Source organism: Camellia sinensis, chromosome 4 (assembly GCF_055761805.1).
Source record: "Camellia sinensis isolate YWXY chromosome 4, ASM5576180v1, whole genome shotgun sequence".
NCBI lineage: Eukaryota > Viridiplantae > Streptophyta > Magnoliopsida > Ericales > Theaceae > Camellia > Camellia sinensis.
Genome location: NC_138964.1, coordinates 166,443,041 through 166,470,987, shown reverse-complemented (window position 1 = coordinate 166,470,987; position 27,947 = coordinate 166,443,041). Strand labels below are relative to the sequence as shown.

At 37.2% G+C, this 27,947-nt stretch overlaps 2 protein-coding genes across 52 annotated transcripts; one reads left to right on the top strand and one right to left on the bottom strand.

The window, feature by feature from the left end:
* The first annotated feature begins 325 nt into the window (after positions 1-325).
* Positions 326-7,059, top strand: LOC114289036 (dihydrofolate synthetase-like). Of its 50 annotated transcripts, none has more exons than XR_014327813.1 (9): positions 326-692; positions 1,712-2,173; positions 3,118-3,262; positions 3,341-3,529; positions 3,647-3,719; positions 4,271-4,387; positions 4,985-6,007; positions 6,167-6,312; positions 6,572-6,823. XR_014327813.1 is itself a non-coding variant. In XM_082866822.1 (6 exons), exons 2-4 carry the CDS (start codon positions 2,158-2,160, stop codon positions 5,071-5,073), a joined length of 237 nt encoding a protein of 78 aa, XP_082722948.1. In that variant the 5' UTR covers positions 326-692; positions 1,712-2,157; the 3' UTR covers positions 5,074-6,007; positions 6,167-6,216; positions 6,572-6,823. The 50 variants fall into 50 exon arrangements, 1 of the variants encoding a protein (XP_082722948.1); XR_014327817.1 differs by having other exon boundaries at positions 4,256-4,387; positions 6,167-6,216; XR_014327812.1 differs by having other exon boundaries at positions 4,256-4,387.
* Positions 7,060-8,751: 1,692 nt separating this feature from the next.
* Positions 8,752-26,626, bottom strand: LOC114297502 (protein CELLULOSE SYNTHASE INTERACTIVE 1). Of its 2 annotated transcripts, XM_028241942.2 has the most exons (8): positions 26,412-26,626; positions 25,758-25,887; positions 25,027-25,100; positions 20,772-23,820; positions 18,004-20,548; positions 15,905-16,359; positions 9,335-9,451; positions 8,752-9,221 (listed from the first exon to the last, which is right to left on the bottom strand). In XM_028241942.2, the coding sequence occupies exons 3-8, from the start codon at positions 25,035-25,037 to the stop codon at positions 9,084-9,086; spliced, it is 6,315 nt and encodes a 2,104-aa protein (XP_028097743.2). In that variant the 5' UTR covers positions 25,038-25,100; positions 25,758-25,887; positions 26,412-26,626; the 3' UTR covers positions 8,752-9,083. The 2 variants fall into 2 exon arrangements, with proteins under 2 accessions (XP_028097743.2, XP_028097744.2); XM_028241943.2 differs by lacking the exon at positions 25,758-25,887.
* Between the last annotated feature and the right edge of the window lie 1,321 nt (positions 26,627-27,947).

Sequence of the window (27,947 nt, the reverse complement as noted above, 5' to 3'; positions counted from 1 at the left end):
GGTCGACCGGTTAGTCGATCGGCTGATCGACCGGTAAGGTATTTTTTTTTACTGTTTGAACCTTTTCTTGGAACTATTTGAACCTTTTGGTGGTCGACCGGTTGGTCAACCGGCTGGTTGACCTGTTGGTCTCCCCCAACGGTCACAAACAGTGTTTTGATGAAATCAATATTCTGCCCTCATTTTGATAAAATCTCATTTTAATACCGATTTAGTGCAACCATTTGAGTACCAAATAATAATTTTTTTATCAAATTTTAAATTTGATGTAAGTTTAATGAACCGTTGGAAATGGTCTAATATTACCACATTCTTATTGTGAAGCATCCTTGTTTTGAATCTGAGGGAAATCGATCGACTCTCTCACTCACTCTCTCAACCCTAATGTCTCTCAACCGATCGATTGTAACGATCTGAAATTATCTAAATTTCTGGTCCGAATCTCTCTCAACCGATCGATTGCAACAATCTGAAATGATCTAAATTTCTGGTGCAAAGCGGAGGTCTCGCAGTGCCTCCTCGATGCTTCTCACTGTAACGATCTAAAAACTACGTTTGATTGCATCTCCGATCGGTTCATCGATTTCAACTTTGTCGGCGCTATGTGCTTGAAGGTTTGAAAGGCTCTTACATCTGAGATTGCAGGCTATACTGCAACCTCTTTCTATTGCCAACTGGAAGGAATAAATTGGGTATGTGGCCTTGGATTCTACTTCTACTTTTTAATATGATTTTGTGTAGATTTATTGCCAAGACTCGTGAGTTCCTGTCTCCAAGTTTTGGAGACTTTGTATAGCCTCATTTCTTGTAGTTGTTTCTTGTTTCAATACCTTTATAATATATTGGCTTTAAGGTTGTTGGTTCTTAAGGATTCTATTTGAATATAGAGAATATGAAAAAAAAATTTGTTCTTTATCATTTGAATATATAGAACCTGTTTTGTTTGGATTTGAAGAATTAGAGAACTAGGGCTTTCATGAAATAAAAGTGCTCCCTTTTGTTCTACCATTTGAAAATATTGTATTCTTATAAAGTATGTGCTTACATTGTGTTTTTTGACCAATCAAGTAGTTGATGTTTTTCTCTTTCACTCACACTTGCAGAGAGTTTGGATTTTTGTATTGGTGTATCTAAGAGAGAAATAGAGGGAGAGTTTGATATCTTGAAAAATGAAAATTTTATTATAAAACACTTTTGTACAGCTTCAGTTGGTACCATGGCAAAGCTTATTAAAAAATGGTTACTAGGGAAATCTACTTTTGCATTGGAGTTTGCATAACATAGATAATTGTTCTTTGATATTTTGTCTAGTTAAGAAAGATGTAAATTTGTTTTTGTAGATTTCTTTTAAACATTACTTAGGACAATGAAAGTAGAGTAGCCATTCCTACTGATTTTTAAAAATGAGGTTTGGCTACTTCATGTTGGAGTGAATAAAATGAAATTCATCACACGCGTATTCTTTTTGCTAATAATAAACTCAAATTGTCGGAAATGATCAAAATTCAATTCTCTTTTTTTCTTTTGGAAGTTGTTTTGAAATGGGACAACAATAATATATTCTTCGCCCAATCTATGTGGTGCATGATGGCAGTACATCATGATGATCAGAGAGATGTAGACAATCGGGATTTCTGCTATTTTTTATTTTCCCTTGTTCTACTTTTTGCATATCAAATGCTGATCTAATTTTCAATCCCTGACTTCGCAGAAATTTGTTATTGACTAGAATCCTGTTTTGTGGACCTCTGCTTTTCACATTCTGCCTCCTCAACACTGTTGCAATTGTTAATAGTGCCACAGCAGCACTGCCATTTGGTACCATTGTGATGATAGTTCTCATATGGACTCGTCACATCACCTTTGCTAGTATTGGGTGGTATCGCAGGAAAGAATAGCAAAGCTGAGTTTCAAGCTCCTGTTCGCACCACAAAATATCCTAGAGAGATCCCGCCATTGCCTTCGTATCGTGGAGCACTTTCTCAAATGGCAATGGCTGTGTTTTTCCTTTCAGTGTCTACTACATATTTGTGAATGTTTGGGGTCACAGGATTTACACTATATACAACATCTTGTTTATAGTCCTCATCATTCTCCTAATTGTTACTGCTTTCATCACTGTGGCTTTGACATATTTTCAACTTACTGCTGGAGACCATGAGTGGTGGTGAAGGTATGTGTGCAGTTCCCTAGTCTATATTACTTATTTATTCTGCTCAGTGAAATATTTCCCTTGCTTTGAAAGATTTTGTTAAGTGGTGATGCTCTTTTCTTGTTTGGTATATTTTTCTGATGGTCATTTTTCCATAGGTGATTATATTGTAGGGATTATCATTTTTATTGCATATTTTCTGATGATCAGTTGTTAGATTTTTTTGGTAGTGCAACATGTTTAGAAATTTAAACCACCGGCATTCCAATTGCTTATTTCACCCCCTTAATGTCATGTGATCACAATTTCTTTCTTGATTTGGTCATGCCATAATTTCATTTTTAAGCTTTCTACTTCACTTGTATAAACTCCTTTTGTGAGAGACAAGACCAATTTGCCCAACCTCGCTTTTTTTGCACTCAGTCCACTTATAGTCCATTTTAGAAATAAAAATCAATAGGCTCATGAAATCTTCGTGAAATATGAACTTGTAAAACTTTGAATCTTCTTTCCAATGCCACAAAAATCACTTCAATCTGATAGTAGGATAAAAAGTTATCGCAAAAATACCGATACATTTAATAAGGTTGAAGTTAGTTTTACTGCTTACCAAGAAATACCTTGTTTGCTGTCTCAATTTCGACAAACAAATGTGGTATGCTAGCGTTTTTAGTTTGTGAAGTTTATATTCTTGTGTGACATCCAGCCACATTAGAATAAATGTTAACAGGTTTCTAAAAGTAGTATTATCTCATACTTGACTTCCTTCTTTTAGACTTGTCACACACACACACAAAAATAGATGAAGAAAGAAAGAAAGAAAAAAAGATAAGAAAGTGTCCTTGTTTTAGAGTATAAATCCTTTAAGATTATTATTCACCAATGGGTGCTTGGATTTTAGGAAATATAGAATTTTTTTTCATTATTATTATTATTATTTTAATTGCATTTTGGTGGAGCAAAAGCATTGCACGAATGAGGTTCGCATTGAGTATGAAGAGTTCAAGACTAATGTCACGGGGTTGTTCCTTCCTGTTCATGCTGGAACTGTGATTCTCATCAGGAAACCAATGCTTGAAGCAGACACTTTTCAGCTGGCCTTCATCTTATGTCTGTACTGGACTCATATTCCCATTTTTTGGTGCTTGGTGGTCAAACTTGGCTCTTCTTATTGGTTCATCTTTTCAGGTGGTGCTAGGTGGACCATTTCTTCCACATATTGTGCATATTCTTCATGATAAAGCATGTTCTATGTTTGCGACTGTAGTATCTGCATGTGATCCCAGAAATAGAAGTGCAATAAAGGGCTTGAGCAATTTATATGGCAAACATTACTAATCTTGTGATATAGTGATTCAAATTGAAGACTTTCAATAGGTACACAATTTCTTGGACTTCATGAAGTAGTTTAATGCTTTGCTTTCTTATATGTCTAATGTTCATTGACATATTTGGTTGTTATATGAACTATGAACTTTATATCAAATTATGCAGGTCATTGAGTTGTTTGATGTAAAACTCTCAATGCTTGGATCTCACCAACCCCAAAATGCTGCAACTGCCACTTGTGCGTTATGTTTCTATTTTCCATTTTTCCCAGAACATTAGAACAAATCTGCTATATATACTACCACAAAATTTTGTTGCATCCAACTTGTAAAACTGCTATATATATTACCACAAAAATTTTCTATATCCAACTTGTGTCAAATATGTGATTTGTGTCCATGTCCATGCAACGCGAATCATATCACATTCTTCAATAATTTCAAGTTGTAATATTTCTTGTAAGCTACACTTGTCAACCTGCATGCTTGTTACTAAGCATATTTGTTTGTCTAATTATTTCACTTTGTGCCATGCACTTATTGCCTACCTATAAGTTATAACTCATGCACTCATCCAAGTTACCACTGTTTTGATGACTGTGTTGCCCATGTTTTGAATCTGGTTTCACTTCTTGAGAATGATCTTTACCTTCGCATGGCATTAGTACGATATGGAAAATGGCAAAAAACATTTCTTGTAGCCAACCTCAATTGACTTGGAATAAAACATTGTTGAGTTTGATTAACATTTTGGGTGATTTATTGGGAATTTAAGGTTGGACAATTTCAGATGTATCCATTTGCTCTGGTTTAGAGCAAACATATTTGCTTAGGAGAAGTCAGTTTTTAACATCAAAGGAAGCCGAGGCACTAGGACTGTCTGGAGCAACTATATTAATTTATGAAGGTTTGATTCGGATGTCTTCCTTCTTGTTAGTGCCTTTATTATAAGCTGAACCTATATCTTGTGCTTGTCACTAAAAGCATACACATCTATTGATTGGAAACTTAGCTTTCATTTTTATTTTTTTTCTTCTATGTATTGTTTAGATTTGGTTTGATTCCCCCTTATGGAGATGTCTATGTAGTGTACCTAAATTTTGTGTAATGTGCATGCTACTCATGAAAAATTTGTCAAGTTGCACTCTTTTTTTACTCTCTTTTTTGTCAAGTAAAATAATGGTATGAACGAGCATCAAGGGGATGTGCCCATATAAACTTTTTTTGTCTTTCAGGATATGTTTGGCTCTTGGATTTGTGGAGGAATTTATAAAACAAAAAAAAAAAGGAATATAAGATTATTTCTTTTTCACTTTTCCCTGCCTTTTTTTTTTCCCTTCACAAATCCCTCTTCAAATCAAAGATCCAAAAAACACAGTCTCAATCTTTTATAAACGAAATTTGTAAGGGTTAGTTAGAGGCTAATATCAAAGATCCAAACACAACCTCAATCTTTTATAAACGAAATTTAAGGGTTATAGCTTATATGATTTATGTTTTCCAGCACATACCAAGGAATTTGCCAAAGCTTTGGCTGATACAATTCAGATGGCATTTCCGAAGGCAAAATTGGTTCTTATGGTTGTAATCTAGAAAGCACGGATACAGATACGAGATACGGATACGGATACGATACGATACAGATACGGCGATACAGCAAAACCTAAAAAAGTAGGATACGGGTATGGCTAGGATACGTTTGTAAAAAATAATAAATAAATAAATTATTAGCAATGAGTTACACATAAGCTCAAGAATGTTGAGAAATCACAGTAACTTTATAATGCAAAATACTAATCTTTAAGAATTAAGTATTAATTTAAGCTAATAGTTAGTTTAGTTTTTAAATTTTCAATAGGTCTTGCAAATATTTCATTTCAATATCAAGTCTAATATGTTGATATTATAATATCAAAACAATCCATAACTTGACCCTATGTTTTTTCCTTTTGCACTAATCAAAAATATGCTATGCAAGTTTATTTTCTTATTTATTTATTGATATTTAATTTTACTATTGTTATATTATCTTATTAATCCTTACTTCTATGTAGTTATAGGGGACACGCATGATATAATGAAGATATGCCAATTTGATGACTTCTATTATTTGAGCTTACTATGTTATTTTTATAAAAAAAAAAAACTAAGCATAGTATTGTAAAAATATTCTATTTATTCTCGCAACTATATTATATCATGATGTTATGCAAGAAATAATACAATTCTAATTTTGTAAAAGGAGTAATACGTGACTTGGAAGATTTGATACTTCAAAATTAATTAAGAAGTATCCGATAATATGTGAATCGGAGTATCCAATACTTCAAAATTAATAAAAAATTAATTAAGAAGTATCCGATACTTTTAATAAGTATCTGATACGTATCCGTCAGTATCCGAGGAGTATCGGTATCCGATACGGATATGATACGGATACGTCTTCCTATTTGAAGTATCCATGCTTCATAGGTTATAATGGCAAGTGACAAAGACCATTTGGGTTTTTCTAGAGAACTATTTTCAGGTATGTTTTTATCCTTTTCTCTATCTCTCTATATGTTTAGTGTAGTTATATATATAGTTGTACTTCCTGTGTTTGGGGAATAATAAAATGGGAACATGAAACTTAGCCAGAGCCTACGTGATTTAGAGATTAACAAATAACTTGCATTTTGTTTGTTAGGTACAAATTCATAAATAAGAAGGCAATCTGGACCTTCTGAACCTTCAATGGTACAACCCAAAAATCTTACAAGGTTCTTGTGTTTAATTCCATTGATCAAATTTACCTCATTGAAGAAGTCATCGACTCATTGTCGCAAATCAAATGTATCTCAATGTTACATTATATTTTTGAGCTATTAAATATATTCTGGCATTAGTGATAGTAATATATGGTATTCTTGCAATCTTTTGACATCTTCTGTTATCCGTGTTATTTTATCATCAAGGATTACCTCAACTCTTTAAAGTTTTGGATTGTTATATGCATTTCTACTAAATTGGTTTATAAAATAAAATTATTTATATATGAGTTTAGATGTAATTCATAATATATTAATGTTTTCCTTGTTTATTTTCTTTGCAGATTGGTTTTTGATGATGTTTGGAAGCATACTTGCAAATCAAGATCAATTGTTGAATTTTTTTTCCTGAACTGGTACATAGTTTTAGTTTTAAACCTAGTCAAGTGTTATTTATTTATTTTTATTTTTTTGTGGACTTCACATTAGTTCATTTTGGAATTTGCTATGATGGTTTTTTTTATTATACTTAATGGATTAATATTAAATTTGTTTGATGGATATATTTTCATTTATAATATAAATTGTTTACTGAATTTTTGTGTGCAGTGGTGTGGTGGATTTCTTGGTACATTTAAAAGGCTATTGGGATAGGAGCAGGGATATTTGTGAAATAATAATTTAAATTGAAATATCAAATATGGAACAAGTATAGTGACGAATTTGTTTCGTCATTTGTACTTGTTATTATGACAAAGTGATTATTCGTCGCTAATAAACAATTTTTGTGACAATTTATTGCATCCTATATATGAAAGTTTTCATTGATTTTGTTGTTTGGTGACTAAAAATTGTCACGTATATATATATATATATATATAGGATATATATATATATATATATATATATTTGTAACGAAATATTACGTCTTACTGTGACAAAATTATTTCCTCATCAATGATTAACATGTGTGACGAAAAATTTTGTCACCTTTACATGTTACTGTGACGAAATTATTTCTTCATCAATGATCAACATGTGTGACAAATTTATTTGTCAACTAAAGTTATAAGGAAGGCCCCATCCCAGGTTAGAGGGACTCTTTGAAGAGGGGAAAGGCAAGGGATTAAAGGAAGGGGCATATGATGGTATAAGGCCAATGGTGCGGATCTGCTCCTAGATAAGCGGTCGGGCCTGACTGCGTTCACTGAGCTCTTAGCTTTGCTCCTGGTGGTGCGCTTGGCTAAAGGTAGATAATAGGTTCTATGAACGAACTACATAACTACAAGAGTAGACTGCAAGCAACCTGAATAACCAATTTAATAGATAGAGAAGCTTTCCCTGTGGTTTCTTTCTCATGAGCTAGGTTTAATAGATCAGTGCAGATCCGGAGCCTCCCTCCTCCAGCTTCTTTCTTTCTCCTGCCGCTCTTGAAAAAGGCGGGGGTATGGTTTTTAGGATCAAAATGGATCGCCCCTGCCCGACTGAAAGTTGAGCTAAGGGGTCACCAACCCAAGGGTTGTAGAAGTACAGGGTTGTATAAGTAGAGGATATGTTAGGACAAGGCGAAGGGTAGTTCCCTAACTGAAGGCGGCAGTTATTGCGACTTCTTCCTACGGTTCTTTTTCTCATCTGAGCTCCGTCTTCTCGTAGAGAACTACGGAATGTGAGTCCTGCCTTTTTGTATGTCACTAAGCGTGCCCCCTTCCCTGTGCTTCCAGCTCGATAAGAAGGTCTTTTTCTTTGGCGTCCTTCATGCTCCATTTCCTAGATGGAGCTCTTTCCCAAATAACTATTTGGTGATGAAAATGAGAATTTTTTGTGACAAAATGTTGTTTTATTGGTGATAAAAAATTTCGTCACTGAAGTAATTTCATTGGTGACGAAATTATTTTTCGTCATAGTGGTTTTTAGTGACAAACATTCAATGACGAAACCGGTGACGAAAATATTTTCTCACAAATATTTATAGTGACGAAATTAACTCTTTGGAGACAGAAATTTCGTCATTCAAGACCCAACTTATTGTAGTGGTAGTAACGGCGGTTGTAGCAGCCAACAGTAATGGTGATAGTAATAGTGGCGACATTAGTAGTATGGTGGTGGTAGTATGGTGATGTGGTGGTTGTGGCGGCAACTATGGTAGCAGTAATGGTGACAGCGGTGGCGTTAGGGTGGTAAAAGAATGAAATAATTGTAGTAGTTAAATAATAATAATTTTTTTTACTTACCAACAAAAAATAATAATAATGATAAAATTTTATGGTAATTTCACGATGGAATGAAATAGCCATTCTTAGGTTGGAAAAAGGAATGGACATTTCCACATTTTGTTTAAATAGCTATTCCAATGGAATGACTATTCCCGCTTAAATAAGCCATACCAAATAAAGGAAAGGAAATGAAAAGCTAGAATGAACATTTCATTCCAATCCATTCCATCGTACCAAACATGCTCTCACATTTACCAAGATAAAAATAATAATAATGTTCTCAAAATAATAATAATAATTACACTGAGAGATGCCTAGCCAAACAGCTCTTTATTTTCTTGTGAGATTGAGAAAGCACAACACACAAATATCAATACAAAAAAAGACAAAGGGAGGGAAATATTTTCAGTTCAAAACCTCCTTCCTTCCCAAGGGGGTAGAAACAAATCACGTTACAAAAGAATACTTCACTTCAACAAATTGACTTTTTCAAGACTGTAAATCGATACTGCAAAATGTAAATCATCTCCGGAAGACAATCTATATACGCTGGTATAAACAAACTCAAAAACAATAAAGAATTATATCATGTTACTAAAAACTTTGTGTAGCTGAGTTACGAGAACCTCTCAGTATTGGGCCCTTACTTGTTAGACCACTGGAATTCTATTTCCAGATTCCGTGGCCCACTTTTGCTTTCGGGTAGCAGAGTGTATTCCCCAGCAACAGACCCGAGCATCACCACACGGTCAATCTGGATCGTTACTTTTCCGAATGAGCTCTGCCAATTAGATGACAAAGAAAATAATGAATTAAATAAAAACCTACACCAGAAAATATGATAAGTGCCTTTAAATCCCCTTTGTATTCACTTAGCTGGTGTGGTTGATTTACCTTCCCCATTTTGCTCTTATTCTTGCATGAGATGTTAAGCTTCTGGCCTTTTGGTGGACTTTCAAATGACCACGCAAAGCTCTCATCCCACTCTGGATTAGGACCAGTTGACACCACCTGATTGCCAAATCAACAGAAAGCATTTGTTACACCAGGTTTAAATTTAAGGCAGTGAAAGAGAAACGGGTAGAGAATACCTATACATTCTTCAGAGAGACATACGTGAAAAATAAAATAATGAGAAAAAAAAACTTTATTTTCCCCGGAAAAGAAGAAAAATAAATTTTCCTCCACCATTGAATTGCAAAAACGAGGAATCAATAAACTGAGCAGAAAATCCAAAAACATTATTCCTCGTAAGATATATCTGAAACCAATATCCCACTATGATCACTTTGGACCATTCATGCTGAAAGCAAATAACTCAGTATTCAAAGACTGATCCTTGCATTAGCTGCAATACAGCCTCCATTTGCTCTCAAATACAAGTGCAGTAGGTTACTTGTGCATAATATACACATTAGATTAAGTGTCTTATAGCTTAAATATGGACATATGTCCTCTGCAATCACTTTTTTGTCATTCTCTTATTTATATTGTTAATTTATTTAGTAGTACTATTGTGATGGCCAAATTTGCTTATCAAATGATGTGTCATCACTACATTGGTGGAATGAACCCCTCCTTCCTTGCATTGGTACAATGCATAGATGACATGTAAGGTGCCACATCATTTGGTAATTTAATGCAAATATTTGTGTGAGAATATTATGCATATATGTATATATGGTAGTATAGTGATATTGTGATTCGTTTCCTATTTAGTCTTAGGGTTAGGAATACTATATAATCAGATGTATCCTTTGTATTTTTTTATCAATTGAATATACAGTTTCATTCAGAAAACTTACATGGTATCAGAGCCGTGTCTGAAACCTAGTTCTCACCTCTGATTGTTCGAAGTTCTCCCTTCGATTTGAAGGTTCCCTCTAGTTCAAAATCATCTCTGGTTTTGATCTCTGGATTCGATCGAGTTCGAGTTGTCAGTTCACCCTCTACCTTGTCAGGTTCTTTACAACTCTTCTTATTCAAGTCTTGTGTGTGACCATTGGAATCAAGCTTTCTAGGCCGAAATCGCGACGTTATCCATTGGCGAGCCTCGTGGTTTGGGTTCGTCTTGTTCAAGTTCGTCTGGTTTGTGGTTGCCTTCTAGTTCATCTCTTGCAACTTACCTACAGTTAGTCACCTAGTTCTCACGACTCACCTGGTGTTTCGTAAATCATCTGAAGGTTGACTCTCCCTCTGGACCTCGTGTGACTTAGTCTCTTTCTGGTTCTGGTTCACCTCACGACATCGCTCTCTCGCTGGTTCTGGTTTTGGGTTGGTGCTTCTAGTTTTGTTCATCTGACTTGGGAATATTTGTGGGTCTTTGGCTCAAGATTCTAGTTATTATAATTTGACCCCAAAAATTCTATAAACTTTGGTTCATTTCGATGTCAGACACCCATCAACTTCAGTCTTTTACAAATCCCCCAGAAAGGTCCACTGGCTTCTGATGAGTGTGCCTTCTACCATCAGAGGGGCCATTGGAAGTACCACTGTCCCAAGAAGGGACGTCTGCCTGCCTCATCTTTTCAGCAATCTTAGAACCTATTACGGGCTCCTCTTGCTGCGTACACTGCATCTACTCCGGCTCCTAATCCTGACTTGGCTTCCTTGACCGCTCAAATTAGTCAGTTTCAGCATATATTGTCTACCTCCCAGCCATTCCCGTTTGCCTCCATTGTTTCCTCTCTTCATTTAGGTTTGCTTGGGTCTTCTTCAGGTATTTCTTCGTCTATCTGGATTTTTTACTCTAGTGTCTCTCATCATATGACTCCACATCTCTCTTTACTTCAAAATTGTACTCCTCCCCCCTTTCCTATTATTGTCAATGCTGCTAATGGGTCTAGTATGTCTGTTGTATCTGTTGGGTCTGCTGTCTCTATTCCATCTGTCCTTTATATTCCTCAGTTATCTGTCAGTTTATTATCTATCAATCAGCTTGATACCTCTGGTTTTGATGTTATCTTTTCTTCTTCTATCTATTATGTGCAGGATCGGATATCTAAGCAACAGATTGGGACTGGTCGTAAATTTGGAGACCTCTATGTGGTGGAGAGTTTGCATCTGCCTATGGCAACCTCTCTAACTGCCCTTTCCTCTTTTCAGTTAGATTCTCTGTCTAGTCCTCCCTACTTGTGGCATTCTAGATTAGGGCGTTTGTCTGTTGATCTCTTACGGTCTTTAGCTCAATCTGATATATTAGGTAAAGTTTCTCCTAGTGAACTTACTGAATGTCGGGGGTGTAAACTTGCCAAAATGACAGCCTTACCTTTTCATAAAAGTACTTCTATATCTGATACACCATTTTTTTTAGTTCATACTGATGTTTGGGGCCCTTCTCCTGTTCTCTCCAAAAAGGGTTCTTGTGTCATTTGTTGAAGACTACACTCGTTACACTTGAGTTTATCTTATGACTCATAAGTCTGACTTCTACCAGATACACCGTACTTTCCAGTCTATGGTCACCACACAGTTTGGGTCTACTATTAAATTGTTGCAGTCTGACTTGGGCGAGGAATACTTTAAAACTGAATTCTGTAAATATTTAGCCAAATTGGGTACCATTCACCAAACTTCTTGTACTGATACACTTGCCCAAAATGATTGAACTGAGCGTAAACACCGTCATCTCCTTAAGACAGCTAGGTCTCTCCTTCTCTCTGCCTCCGTTCCGGCTCCGTTTTGGGGTGAGGCAGTTCTTACTGCTGCTTTTCTTCTCAACCGTCTACCTACCCCCCTTTCTTTCTGGCCGGTCTCCTTATGAGGCTATGTTTTCTCAACTTCCCAATTACTTCCTCCTTCGTGTGTTTGGGTTTGCTTGTTTTGTCCTTTTACCCTGTAAAGATAGGACCAAACTTAGTGCCCAGTCAATCTTATGTGTCTTTTTGGATTATAGTCTCACTCAGAAAGGTTATCGCTGTTATAACCATGTTTCCCATCACCTTTATGTCTCCTACCATATTGCATTTCTCGAACGTCTACCTTACTTTCAGCTTCCTCTTCTCACCGCCCCAGTTTTCAAAGAGGATTTGGTTCATATTGATCTGTTTCCTTCTGAGGTCCCATTTGATGAGTATATCTCCACAGGTCCCCCTGAGCTTGTTCCATCTTCTCCTCCTACTTCATCTCTAACTGTTTCTCCTTCGGTTTCTTCTCCTCCTCCGTTGTTAGTTTATTCTCGTCGCAAGGCTCCTCCTCCACCGATTGTCTCTACCCCTACTGCTGATCCTCCTACTTCTGACAATTCTGATCCTGCTACACACCGATATCCTACTCGAGCGCGTCATCCTCCAAACAGGTTAGGTTGGTCTAATACATGTTTTTTTTATTTCCTATCGTACTTTTTTTTTTGCTATTCACTCTTTTTCAGAATCTCAGTCTTACAAGGAGGCCTGTCAAGATCCTCATTGGGTTCAAGTTATGGAGGATGAGTTGTCTGCTTTACAGAAAACTAGTACTTGAGAGTTAGTTCCTTTGCTTGCTGGTAAGAATCTGGTTAGTTATAAATGAGTCTACAAAGTCAAGACTCATTCTGATGGTTCTCTTGAGCGCTACAAAGCTCGTCTGGTTGCCAAAGGTTTTTCACAGGAGTATGATATTGATTATAAGGAGACTTTTATACCTGTTGCCAAGATGATTAATGTCTGTACTTTGATCTCTGTCGCTACTGTTCGTTCTTGGCCTGTTTTTTAGATGGATGTTAAGAATGCTTTTCTTAATGGTCATCTCACTGATGAGGTTTACATGCGTCCTCCCCTTGGCCTTCACCATTCCTTTGGACAGGTTTGTCGCCTTCGACGTGCTCTGTAGGGTCTGAAGCAGTCTCCTCGTGCTTGGTATGATTGCTTTCAAACTACTGTTACTGAGCTTGGGTTTCATCCTTATGCCCAGAACTGCTTTATTTCTTCTCCACAACTCTGTTGGGTTTGTTGCGTTATTATTATAAGTGGATGATATAATCATCACTGGTTCTGACTCTTCTGCTATATCTGAGGTCAAGCAACATCTTTTTCGCATCTTTGAAATGAAGGATCTGGGCCCATTGCGGTATTTTCTTGATATTGAGGTAGCTTCTTCTCCCAAAGGCTACTTTCTATCTCAAGCCAAGTATGCCAATGGGGTTATTCATCGTGCCGGTCTCACTAACACTAAGATTTCTGATACCCCTATTGAGCTTAATATAAAGCTCAACACTTCTGATGGTGTTCTTCTCAATGATCCTACTTTATATCGAGGGGTCGTAAGTTGCTTAGTCTATCTGACGGTTACTCGTCCTAATCTTGGCTATGTTGTTCATGTGGTTAGCCAGTTTATCTCTGCTCCTCGCTCCACGCATTGGGCTACATTGGTTCGGATTCTTTGCTATCTTCGAGGTACTATATTTCAGAGTTTACTATTGTCCTCTACTTCCTCTCTGGATTTGGTGGCCTATGCTAATTCTGATTGGACTGGTAATGTTACTCATCGCAAGTTCACGTCTGGTTTCTGTATGTTTCTTGGCAATTCCTTGATCTCTTGGAAAAGCAAAAAAAAAAAAACTGTTGTTGTTCGCTCTACTGCCGAAACTAAGTATCGTGCTATGGCTCATGCTACTGCTGAAGTTGTCTGGCTTCGTTGTCTTCTCTCTGACTTGGGCATCCCTCAATCTTCTCCAACCTCCCTTCATTGTAACAACTGCAGTGCTATTCAAATTGCCCGTAACACTGTCTTCCATGAGCGGACCAAGCACATTAAGATTGATTGTCACTTCGTTCGTCAACATCTGCAGTCTAGCTCAATCTCTCTTCCCTTCGTCTCTTTGGCTCAGCAACTTGCTGACTTCTTTACCAAGACTCACACCACTGCCCGGTTTCAATTTCTTCTTGGCAAACTCTCAGTGTTTTCTGCTAAAACACATTGAGTTTGAGAGGGGTGTGAAAATATTGTGTATATATGTATATATGGTAATGTGGTAAGATTGTGATTCGTTTCCTTTTTAGTCTTAGGGTTAGGAATACTGTATAATCAGATGTATCCTTTGTATTTTTTTATCAATTGAATATACAGTTTCATTCAGAAAACTTACAATTTGGTCATCATAGCGTTACTCTTAATTTAATACATATTTATATTTTCAAATAACAACAACATATTAGTCTGAAAGAATTTGGTATTTTCAGTGATATACATAGGAGAGTGTTTGCACTTAAAGAATGGATCAATAAATGAAGAACACGATGAGTCCCTATATCTCAAGTAGTCTCCCACGACACACTTGTCCTGCAATCCTAGAGAAAAGAGTTTTCCAACTTCTATAAAAGTGGGACTACATGCTCATTTATATGAAGCACTTCAATCATAATATTCAATTCAAGCAAATGTACAGTGAAATAGCCACACGATAGCCAAGAGACTTGCAATAAAGAACTTTAGCAACATTAGAACCTATTCTTCCTTGGATTGGTCTAAACACACTTTAATCAAAGTTAGTACAAACGCATTTAAGCACTCCTAAAGCACAAAGTGAGAAGTCCGTTTATGTATAGCATTACTCTAATATAAAAAATATGTTTAAATGTCATATAATTAGTTGGTCGCTCCTCCATTGTCATATTATTAATTAATAAGTGTCCAAAACATGTATCAATAGGTGTTTGAGAATTAATATTATCCATTAAATGTCAATTTTGACATGTGTTCTGACACGTCTCCGACATGAATACACCCCTATTTAAAAGGAATAATGCTATATGCACTTCTTAACTAGGTAGGCATCACACTCAACAATGAACAACACTGGGAACAAATGGACAACTTGAATTATTGTTCTGAAATGGAGTCTATTCATTCCATTCTACAGCCATTGTGTAAAAGGAAACAATTTTTAAGCCCTCATTTTTTTTTTTCCCAATTTTTATGTCACATAAGTGAGCTTTTTCATCTTGTTGTCAATTGTTTTTACTCTTCTAGACCACAAACCCAAAAAAAGAAAAATGGATCAAATTTGAAAAAAGTCCACTAAAAACAAAAAAGCTGATTTTCTCGGCTTTTTTTTTTTTGTCAATAAAAGTAGTTTTTTTTTGTCTTCAGTAGACGTTTTTCAATTTTGATACAAATTTTTAATTTTTTAGGCAGTTATTACAACAAGTCGCAATACCCTTAAAAGACTTTGCTAAGTGAGTTTGTCATCAACCAACCAGGACAATTATAATGCCTGATAACTAGGCAAGATGATTGAACTGAGGAAACTATAAGGAATAATGTTGTATGCACCAATTAGTGTACTAACTAGTGTACCAATACTAGTTATGAAATTATTATTGACTTCACTCATTAATCACATTACAAATACCAAAAATCTCTTAAATTATGCCACATCATCAATTAATACACTAGTTAGTACACTAATTGGAGCATGTAGCACCACCAAACTATAAGACAGAAAGGAGAACGAGGTAATGAAGAAGCATAATATAGGCATCATACCTTCGTTTGCCTAGGCGGAGTGTTGCCGAGCGTAAGCTTACAATATACGCTTGGGTTTCCAACTGATTGCTTCATATTATTGCCACGTTTAATTATTACCATCAATGTCCCTGGTAAACACTGCAAAAGAAATTCTGCCTTCTCCTGAAACCGAGGTGGGCCTGACTGAATTAAATATTGCAGCAAAGGAACTGCATCTGCTGTAGCAACTGATTGTGCTCTAGAGACTTCAGCTGGGCATGCCGACCAAGCTTGCCTGAGAAGAAACAGTGAGTCCAAGGCAGCTTCTTGAGTTGCTTCTGAGCCAGTCTTGAGGGATGTGACTAGATGGGGAATACTAAGTGTTGCAGGTTCAGTGGCTCTCAGACGCGGGAAGTTGCTAAACAGCGCATTTAGAGCTTTCAGATACTCTTCATTCACCGTTCCAGTGGCCCATAAATCCTTTTCTATTGCACCTGCATGACCGTAAAATCTGATTAAAACACTCAAATTTTTCTTTCCGTGCATGCAGTGCCATCCTAAGTAAGGACAAAACTAGATAGGGGCATGGTGCCCCCTAAAAATTCCTCTAAAAACTGTATTTATCAATATTTCTATAATTTATATGGATGACCATGTAAATTTTTCCCTTTTTTATTTTATTTGCCATCGATTTGTTTCCTTTTAGTATGTTGCTTAGCCATCAAGAATTTTAGTTTCCTTATTTTTATTAAGGTTCCTTTTAGCCAATAAATAAGGACTTTGACATTGTAATTGGTCAGAGTTGATTAATGAAATTTGAGTTGAGAGAAACTGTTCCTTTTGTATGTAGGGTTGTGGCCCATGTTCTTCTTCTCTTGAAAATTCTTTCTTCTTTCTTCTTGGTTTTTTCTTTTAGAACCATCCTCCATATTTTCTGATTTTGGTTCAATTGGAAAACATGATGGATTTCTTAATAACTGCCCTGCATCAGATGGTCTAATCAATTTTACACTAAGATTCTAATAATATAGTTCACAAACAATATGAAGTGTTGAAATAACTATTAAGAAAAGACACGTAATGATTTATTGATTTTTCTTTTTCATTAGATTTTTTACAAGATTTATATTAGAAATTATCTTCGACCAAAACTTACTTTGGTCCCCTCTAAACAAATTATATGTTTGTCCTTGATCCTAACAAGAAGCATCCTCAGTCATATTATATTAACAGCCAACCTTACATTTTATTTTTGTTTTAGCTGCAAAATATTCGACCTAGCTCTATCAGATGCAGTGCACTTGAAATTAGCCTGAGTGATGAATTAAGTTTCATCTTTCCTCTATTCTTTTCAATTGACAGTAGGAAAACAAGGATTCATGCTCATGAGTGTAGATGAGATGAAGACAATGTCGGTGCAACCATGAGGTGCACCAAAGCACAAAGGCCACCTGGAGCTCAGGCATAGAGCACAATGCAGTAATGAACTGTTAGTAGAGGAAATTCGATAACTTTTATTTGTACATTTTCAAATTGCACCGTGAACGGCAAATGGGCACTAGAGGACCATCAACAATTGTAAATATTACCAGTCATCATAGCATTGCAGACAACGGTATGTATACAAAAATCTTATATATAGTTATATTAAAACCCATTAGATAATAATTGTATAAAAAAGGAGATCCACCAGGTAAACTAATGTGAGCACTAGAGGTTAATCGTAAACAGAAAAGAACCCCACTAGCATAGGTTAAGGCCTACATAGGGTGCACAAAAGGGCGTCATGGGGAAACAGTAGGACTGGAAAGGGAATCAATTCAACATCTATGCACCAAAAGAGAATGTGGCTCGGAATATAAAAGATTGACACAACAAAGCTCACATAGCCAATGAAACAACAACAACAACAACAATAATTATAATAATAATAGCAACAAAATGATGATACTGAACCAATGTTGGAATAGAAAATTTCTATGCACAAGTCTATGAGTAACAGGCAAGGAATTTGCAATGAATCAAGAGGCACACATTATACAAGTGATATCTGCATTTATGCCAGTGACAACAGAGACATACTACTCAATAAACCAGAACTAGGTAAATTCGACACGAAAGAGATGAAGAGGATTTACCAGTAATAGCTCTGACTGTTTCACTGGAAGCATACTCTTGAATGGTGTTGTTAGAGAAGAGAAGTTTAACAAACATGGCAGCCTGCGCTGATGTTTCTGGGTCACTTGAACTAATAATATCCAATACAACCTGAACACCACCAGCTTCTGCAACTGCTCTTTTATTTGACCGACTATACATTACAAGATTTTGCAAGGCACATATAGCTACCACTTTCATTTCTTCAGTTGGTTGGTCCTCCAGCAGATTCACTAGAGCCCTGCAGGCTGAAACAGCATCCGTAGTTCGAGCAAGAGCCTCATTCTGGAATAGATCACCAAGAGCAAGAGTTGCCAGTAACCTTGCCTGTTGACCTTGAGTTTGTGGATCCAAAAGGTACTGGGATAAAGGTACGATTGCTGACTTGGTAGCTTTTGATGCCCTGACCTTTACATTGTTCAGCAACACCTCCAGAAGTCTCGCAGCAGCTTCCTCACACTGATGACATCTGAGAAGTTCTAGAAGAGCCTCAATTGCACCACTTTCTGCCATTGCTTCCGCACTTGGACCATCATCACTTTCCAACACCAGTAGGGCATTCAGCGCACCAGTTACCGTACTTTCCAAGCCAGAATGAAGCAACCTCACCAACACAGCAACAGGTACTTCCAAGTAAAATTCAGAACTAAATTGAAGAATACTAGATAAAACAGAGGCAGCTGACTCCCACAAGACATGAGGAAGTGAAGGATCAGCTTGTAATATCACTTTGGACAGCTCACCGACACCACCCTCTTTCGCAATTTCATTTGGCCAAGTTAGTGCAATACCAACAAGAGCCTTCACAGCTCTTTGCTGCAAAATGTGTATTCCAGAACCAAGCGCACATATTAGAGGGCCAATCACTTGCTGCGTCACTGAATCCTTCTGAAGATGTTCTTCCAATAGTAGATGAGATAGAAGCTCAGCTGCCAACTGTTGCACTGCTGGAGCTGGAGAATCCAACAGAGGAATAAGTGGTTCAATAGCTTGATGAGGTGTCAAGTTATAGTCCGCACGACACTGTGGATGCTCCAAAATATTAACAAGAACCTGTAGAGCACTATGCTGTCCATCAGGCCCAAATTCAGATCTTGTTAGCAACAGGAAAAGGGGCTCAACCACTTTTGCAGCGGATGGACCCTTGGCAATGGTAGCATTATTTGTCAATATTCGGAGCAATTCGGCAAAGGCAGCAGAAAGAAAATCCGGAGCTTCATGGAGAATATCAAGGACACTCTCAATTACTCCAGCTTTCACCATTTCCATCTTACAAGAAGGCCTATCTTTCCCCAACTTCACAAGAGCTCTGGAAATAGCCTCATGAAGCATGTAATTCCTACCATAGAGAAGGCCAACAAGAGGAATAACCGCACCATGTGCAGCAACTAGTTCTGCCAGTTGCTCATCATCCAAGAGCTTATCCAATGCACAGACAACCGAATGCTGAGCAGGACTGAACTCAGTTACAAGTAAGGAGACCAGAGGCTCGACACAGCGAGCTGCAGCCATTGTAGACCTGATTCTCGTGTTTCCAAAAAGAACACAACACAACTCAGCGGCATCCCCCTTCAATTCCATTGAACAATTTGATGAAAGAATCCTGCAAAGGACATCAATTGCATTCATCTCAACATCTGCAACAGCAAGGGCTCTTGATGGGTTTTCACTCAATAACCTAACCAATGCAGCTATAGCAGCCTGTTGCTCTTTCTCCAAACCAGTATTTAGAATTTCTACCAATGGTTGAACAGCTTGCCTGGCACTTTCTGCATTCCTAATATGGTCAGCAGAAAATAAGTTTTCCAATGCTTTAGCAGCACTGTACCTTGCACCCCTTCCACCTAAACGCAAGACAGCTACAAGTTGGCCAACAGCACCAAATGCAGATTCGTGCCTCCGTATTTCAGCACTGCTAAATAGGAACCCCAACAGATCAGTAGCAGCTTCCTCGGTTGCATCTTGTGGGCCAAGTGAAAGATACTTAGTAAGTGCTTCCAGAGCCCCTGATTCTACCATAACAATCTTATTGGGTGGACAGTCTTTCGCAAGCTGAGTCAGAAGCCCAAGTGATAGAAAAGGTGCCCCTGGACGATCTGGAATTGGTTTAAGTAGGTCAACAAGGGCAGGTATTGTTTTCCGAGAAGTAGCGCCAACCCGAATGTCATCAACCCTAAACAACCTCTCAAGAGCAACTTGTTCAGGACAACGCACCAAACCAAATTCCTCTGACAGCTCCAGAAGATCATATATATCAACATCAGCACAGCCAATCAAGGAAATGAGCCCACCAGCAGCCCCAGAATTTGCAACAGACAGAAGAGTTCCCCTGCTACCATTACAGACTAGACTGGCCACAGCTTGTGCAGCAAAGTATCTGTTTGCAGGCTCCTCTGACTTCAACAAATTTGCAAGCACTGGTATAGATTTCATGGTTGCATTTGCTCGTATAATGTCTCTATCTTGGAACAGAATTGCTAGTAGTAATGCACAAATCCATAAGCTACTGTCCTCTTTAAAATCAACCTGCATGGATTACCAAATAGTACAAACAAAGGTCTCAATAAAAGTACCTTGTAAATGGCTGAGCAAATTTCATTATGGCATAGATGAGTGAACATATAAAGAGGAAACAAAGTTAAAATGTTCACAATGCTTGTGCAAATATCTACGTTTTTTTTCCAAATCACCAGATGAAATATAAGATTTATATTCTGTGCGAAGCAAAATCTTGGAACAAGTTCAATACCTGAGCGTACTCTGATAAACATTGAGATATTCTCTCAGTGAGGACTTCAACAGCTCCAGCCTCCACAATCTCAATTTTACTTTTGTCATCGTGACTAGCAAGGACAGAGAGCAGCCATATGACCATGTTGGCACCAGAAATAACTACTGTGCTTTTGTCAGTTTCACCATTCCTCCCCTCTTCAGTATTCCTACAAATGCTTATGGCCTCCTTATTCCTCTTATCTCCTAAATGAGAAGACTCCACGGAATTAAGCATTCCAACAAGAGATTGAATAAGAAGGCTACATGAATTTGATTGATTCAAATCATCCACAATTCTCTGGTGATTTACTTTTGCAACACAAATAAGAAGTGCAGTTCCCCCAAATTTGACCCTTTGGTTTGAGGCACTGATAACCCTTCTAGCAATTGATGAAATACATCCCGAGGCAAAGGCAATTGTGCTTCCTAGGACAACAGGCTGAGCCCAGCAAAGTCGTGACAATATTTCTATAGCTTTGTCCTGCAACAAGGCTGATGCATCGGCAATACACAAGACTATTGGGGTTATGCTGTTTGGAAATTCAGCTAGAACTGCCCATGCAGGTTTGATATGCTCACTAGCACCTTCTGACCTTGACAGAAAGGCAAGTGCATCTAGTGCCTTTGACATGGCAGCAGATCCATTATCAGCAGATTCCAAGAAAGCAACTAAAGCAAGAAAAGTTCCAGCATGATTCACACAATCAGTCAAGGCAGAATCAATTCGGCGAGAATGAAGTAGCCAAGCAATTGCTGCTGCAGCATGGGTCTTTCCATCAACTGTGCCTTCACGCAAAACCCTAGTTGCAGGTAAAATAATTTCTTCAGGAATGGCTTTCTCTGAAACTTCATTATCCAGAAGAAGATTTGCCAAAGCGCATGTTGCCTGCTCTGCAACTTGCAGAACTGAAGAGTTAGCTAGCACCACCAACAAAGGCAATGCATCTCTAGCAACAACAGCAACATCCTTGTTCTCTTTAATTGAGAGAAATATTGCAGCAAGGCAACGCGAGGACTCTACTAAGATGTTTTCAGAGTCAACATTTAGAAGCTTCATGGCTGCCGAAAGAGTCTTTACAGCAATGACAGTTTCACGCAAGTCCTTTCTGAAACCAAAAATTCCAGCCAAAGCCGCTGCAGACTTGGCCTGAGTCTCTTCTCTGGTACAGCTTAAAATTTTTATCATTGTCTCTACTGCATCATTTGCGGCACTTCCTTCCCGCAGCATATCATTAAGAGGGACAACAGAAAGCATACTTTTTAATGCATCCAAAACATAAACTTTAGATTCAGGACTGTCACTGGTTAATAATGCAGCAAGTTGGCTAATAGTTGATGTATCTGATTTGTGGATCAAATGGTTCAATGTCTTTGCAGCAATTTCTTTCCCATTCGAGCTACCATTCTTCAGTAGCCATAATAAAGCAGGAACAGCATCAGCACTTTCCACGCATGCACGTATATCTTCACTGTGATTACAGAGATTCCCAAGGATTGTTGCTGAATCTTCCTTAGCTTTGGCCGACCCAGTCTCTAGAATTTGAACAAGTGGAGGTATGCCACCAGCAGCTGTGATAGCCCATTTACTTTCATCATTCTCGTTAGATAGAAGGCAAAGTAATGCAACAGCACATTCTTGCTGTTGTTCCGATGAAAGCCCAAGAAGAGAAATCAATAACTGAATCCCCTCACGACCTTGAAGAGCACGCCACAGACTACCTTCATTGTTGCAAAGCATGACCAGGGACCTGATTAGCTCATCCTGAACTTCATTGGTTGCCATTGTGATCAAACCAACCAGGAGGCGTTTTGCATCAGAATTTGCAAGTTTGTTTGAGAGTACAGCATTACCATACAGGCTGGCTAGGGCTTCTATGGTCCGTTCCTGCACAAGAAATGGTGAGCGAGACTTAATTTGCTTAACTAGTGTCTGCTCGATATCCAGAGGATCCGATGCTCTGGTAGTTTCTGCTTTGCTATCATATATCATAAGAGCCGAAGCTAAAGCCCCTAATGTATCAGCAATCTGTGCAGGAGAAGTGCATGACTCAAGGCTTTGACCAAGGCTTGAGATGACATAGGACAAACCACCAGAAATGTTTGCAAGAGCACACATTGCATTCTCCTGCAAAGCTTGGGCATACTCACCTTGCATGAATTCTTTTGAAGGAGCTATTGTAGCATTTATCAAAGCAGGTATACCATTAGAATTGGCTACCTCTCGCTTTGCTTCTTTGCATTGAGCAGAGAGCGATTTAAGAGCACCTGCGGCTTCTGCTCTGACAGGAGGTTCATTACCAGGGCCTAATAGCTTAAGGAGTTGTTTTGTAGCCTCCGCATCCAATACCTTGGAACAAACAAATGCATCCTCCATCATCAAACATGCAAGAAGAAAGCACACATTAGCTTGAGTGCTTGACTGTCCGCTTGTAAGCAACTTCACAAGTATATCGACCCCTCCAGCTTGTATTGTTGCAGACCAGAATCCCTCAGTGCTGCTTGAAAGGTTTCTTAAAGCTCCTGTCAGTAAGTTATCAACCAAGTTTCCAGCCTTCAGCCCCTTTTCTAATTGCTTCCACAACACCGGCACAACTCCTTCAGTTGAAAATATTTTTGATCCAACATGATCCCTTGCGAAGCCCTGGGAAACAGCATAAATAGTCTTAGCGGCAGCTACTTGACCTTCTGCTGAGCTGGACCTAAGAAGACCAAGCAATGGCGGAATGCAACCCCCTAGCAATACTTTAACCCTTAGTTCATTCTCCTTACATAAAGAGCCTAAAACAGTAGCAGCCTGCATCTTCACCCCAAGTGATCCTGATCGAAGAAGAGACACGAGTACAGGAACTGCCTGAGAATGAGATCCAACAGCACTGAAAGCACTTTCACGAGTATCAATAAGCTCAAGCAACTGCTTCAAGGAATACTCTTTTTCTTGTACAGATGACGAATTCTGCCGCAACTGTTCAATGCATTCGGCAACACTTGACAATATCCCATCTGGGTCTTCCATGCTACTACGCTCTCTGCAGGTAATTGGGTGAAGTAAGACAATCTGTGATTTTCATCAACTTTTACTATTGCAACACCATTAAACTGATGTGGGGAAACAATGTACTGTTACAGGTACCACATAAAACCTATACAAGGGAAATGCTTAATGTTTTTTTAATAACATCTGTATTTCCAGGGACAAGAAAAACGTATGGCCTAATGGCTGCATAGTTAATGAAAAATGAAGATCCACAGTTTGAGTTGAAAGCACAGCAAGGAGCACAATGAGTTCAATGAGGATGTGGGTCAAGACTCTTGAGACCGCGACAAACTATATGACAGCCTACCCAAAGGAAGCCCCCAACAGAGCAGAAATAAAATAAAGATTAATTTTAACTAAACCCATGTTGTCAGGGTAAGGCTTTTACGAAATTACGATTTTAGTAGAATTTTAGTTAATAAATGTAAATCTTTTAACTTTTTTTCCTTTTTGGGTAACTAATTTGTATCAGCATTCAAAGGAGAATTAGCAAATGGTAAAATACTATAATGAATTCCCTTCTAAATAAGAGACATTCCATTATAGCAAAACATCGAAACTTCACAGTGGCAGGTATCTCCACATCCAGAGTTCTCCCCTTAGATCTTTCTCACATTTTTTACACCTTTTTTTTGCTTTGAAGGGAATGACGAGTTGAATCATATGTAATCTAGTAAAGCTGGATGCCACAATAGCCGCAAGTGCTTCATAAAATTGAATCCAGGATAATTGTGCAGAGCAAATGCAACACTTCAGTTAGAAAGCTGTACTAAATGAGATAAATTGAAGCAGTATTGCAGGTCTATAGCTCATTCCATGAAAGAGAACTTTGGAAACACATGGTTTAAGATATTTAGTTTGAGCAGAATCAAGCAAAACTAGAATTCCAAAAGGGGCTTTCCCCAAAGGGAGGCCTTAATCATTGTCAGCCAACATCTACAGTGAGTAGACAGTTTTCAACTAAAGAATGAAACATGCTCGCCAAATTGCAGAACAAAGTGCATTCTAAACTGTATGAACGAGTTTTACAAGCAACTAATACAGAAAATCCAAGAAAGAATGCTAATGTGGTTCCCATTAAAGTTGCAAATTTGAAAAATCATTTGGCATTTTGGCTCCTAATTGCAGGTCATATATAAGAAGATCATAACGCACTACGTAATGTGTTGATGCCTTGCATAACAAAGATTGAACTAACCTTGAACCCATCTTTATAAGTGAATGAGGAGTTGGAGGCTCTAAATCTTGAGGTCTAGCATCCACATTTTTCTCCTGAAATCAAAAGAATGAGATAGTTGCAACATCACCACTAGATATAGGAGCAAATAAATTGGTCTCAACGCACTTATACATCAGAAAATAGGTGCTGATAACCCAAAAGATTCTGATCAAGAAGAATGAAGCCACAAGAGTAATAACACCAAAGTCATTCAGTTTGAAGATATTGGTTTCTTAACTTTGTAAAAAGTTAAAAACATTGTTGTTGAGTTATTGTTACTTGGAAATTGAAAGTTTGTTTTTGCTTGCCTTTATTAAGAATGGTTGATAAGAAATAGTATCTAAAAGAGAAAAGGTATAGTGGTAAACATGGGAATCTGTCTTAACTTTGTACCTAGACCACATGATCATCATTCAAAACAACATTTTCATTGATTGAGGTCTAAATATTTCATATTTATTAGATATATTTAAAATCTAAACGTGTAGATATATTTTTGTATGTAATTTTAAAAAGTGACCAAATCCTAACGATTCGCAATTCGGTACAAGTTCATTTCAATTCACAATTCAAATCCCGATTTGACATCTATGATTCAGCCTAATGTGTGAGAATAAGACTGCTCGTCCACTATTCAACCAAACTGCTCCAACACTTAAGTCTCAAAACAGCAAACCATTCAACCTATTTAGCAATAAGTAGAGCAGTACCAGATCATTAGTTGCAAGGTTGCTGCCATTGTTGGCAGCAACCCTCCAAGCTAGTGTCGTCGCCAGCTTTGCTGTGATTTGAGATCTTCAGATCCACCTCCAAGACACAGTCAAAAGGTAAAAGCCTCCTCTGAAAGCCAACCATTTTGTAATTACCAATTTGTCAACATCGATTGAATAAAATAAAAAAAAAAAATCACTTCAAAACAAGCACAAGAATCCAATTCATTTGCTAGAAATTAATCCAAACACACGAACAGTTGTGGATCAAATTCAAATTACAAAAAAAAAATGCCAAGATTCTCAATAGCAACTGTACTATTACACATCAAAACCCAATTCATCTATACGAATTATGCTAATATAACTTCATTTGACACCCAATTCCGACTAGAAGCTCAATTCAAAAGAGATTCAACTGAATTCCACACAATTTGCTTAGTAGAACAGTAGATCGACACCTCTTGATATCAAAACTCTAGCTTTGATCAAAATTCAATTGAATACAGGGGCTATAAAGGCACGATTGCACTACCAAAGGAAAAAGCAATGGCGCTTACATTAGAATCAATTGACAAAGCATACCATTAGCAATCTCTAGCAATGCACACTGCAATTAATGCAGAGAGAGAGAGAGAGAGAGAATTGGCTGACCTTGAATGTTGGAGGAGATCAGATATCCTCAATGCATGAATGGGCAGAGATGGGAAGGAGATGCGGCAACAGAAGGGGAGAGAGAAAGAGAATGTGTGTGTCTGAGTGAGAGATGGGAAGAAGGAAAGAGTGTGGAACACCGACAGTCCCACTTCCGAGCTATATTCTGTTGAGCTTGGACTGTCGGTCCACTTTGTTTTTGTTTCGGGTGAATTAAGGTCCTTCATATTCCGGAACAAATATATTAAGGTCAAGTTTGGGAAGCTTAAATAAGTGTATTTTTTGATTTTTTTTGTATTATGTGTAAAAAAAATAGAGAAGAGATGTTGATTGATGTGACTCAAAAAAGATAAAAAGATAAAATAAGTGTACTTTTTTAAGTTAGCCAAATTTGACCTAAGTTCTACGGTTTTCATATAATAACATTAATAAAAAAAAATTTGATACATAAAATTTGATAAGAATGAAGTGAAAGGTTCAAGTGATATTATTATACTTGAAAATTGTGTATGAATTTTTTTTAAAAAAATATTTGGTGGTTTGAATTTGTGAAGTTCGAATGATTCGAATGTGTCAAAATAATATCGTTTTGTATTCAAAACAACGTCGTTTCGAGCTATTCGAGCTATTCGAGCCATAAATTTTCGGGCCACCTATTATTGTTGTTTTTTTTTAGGATTACAAGTAGCACTTGTTTAAATTCTTTGAATCCTTAATTTCTATTTTTTTTTTATTACAATTATACTTTGAAGTAAAATTATATTAAAAGATATCATTTAATAGAACACTTACCTACCAAATAAGTACTAACACTCTGTAATATTGTATACCCCCCACGTCCACCTCCAGTTATATGTATTCTACCATTTTAAACCCTAAACTTGTTACTTTTCATAACCAACCAACATAAATCCTAAGTCTGTTACTCTTTATAACCATCTTAAATCCTGAATATATCCTCTTTATCACCATCATAAACCCTCCTGAAATAAAAAACTCTTTTTGTTGGAGTATATCTCTTTATTGGGGTTTGAGACCCAATTGGTTTGTTAAAAGAATTTTAATTTGGTTTAGTTTAGGTATAATATATTTTATATATTATATCTAATTTTTAGAGACTAATGGGTATTTGTTTGGTAATAATTAGGATTTGAATAAAAAGCCCTAGAATCAAGAGGTTGCGGCAAAATAATTCTGGCAATTCAATTCGGTGGAATAGTGTTGCGGTTGCTATACTATATTTAATCAAGGGTAAATTACACTGACACCCCTTAAGGTTTATATTTATTACAGTTTCTCTTCTCACCTTTTGAAAATTACATCTCCTCCCTGAGATTTAAAGTTTCATTATAGATTCCCCCTTTAGCAATTTAATTTTTTTAAATACCAATTTTGCCCTCATTGGGTAAATTACATTAACACCCCTCACATTTTAAAAATTACAAGCCCCTCCCTAAGGTTTGAAGTAGCATTAGTATTAGTTGGAAAAAAAATTAATTGAAAATTTTTTTTATTTGTAAAGTTTTTAAATTTCTG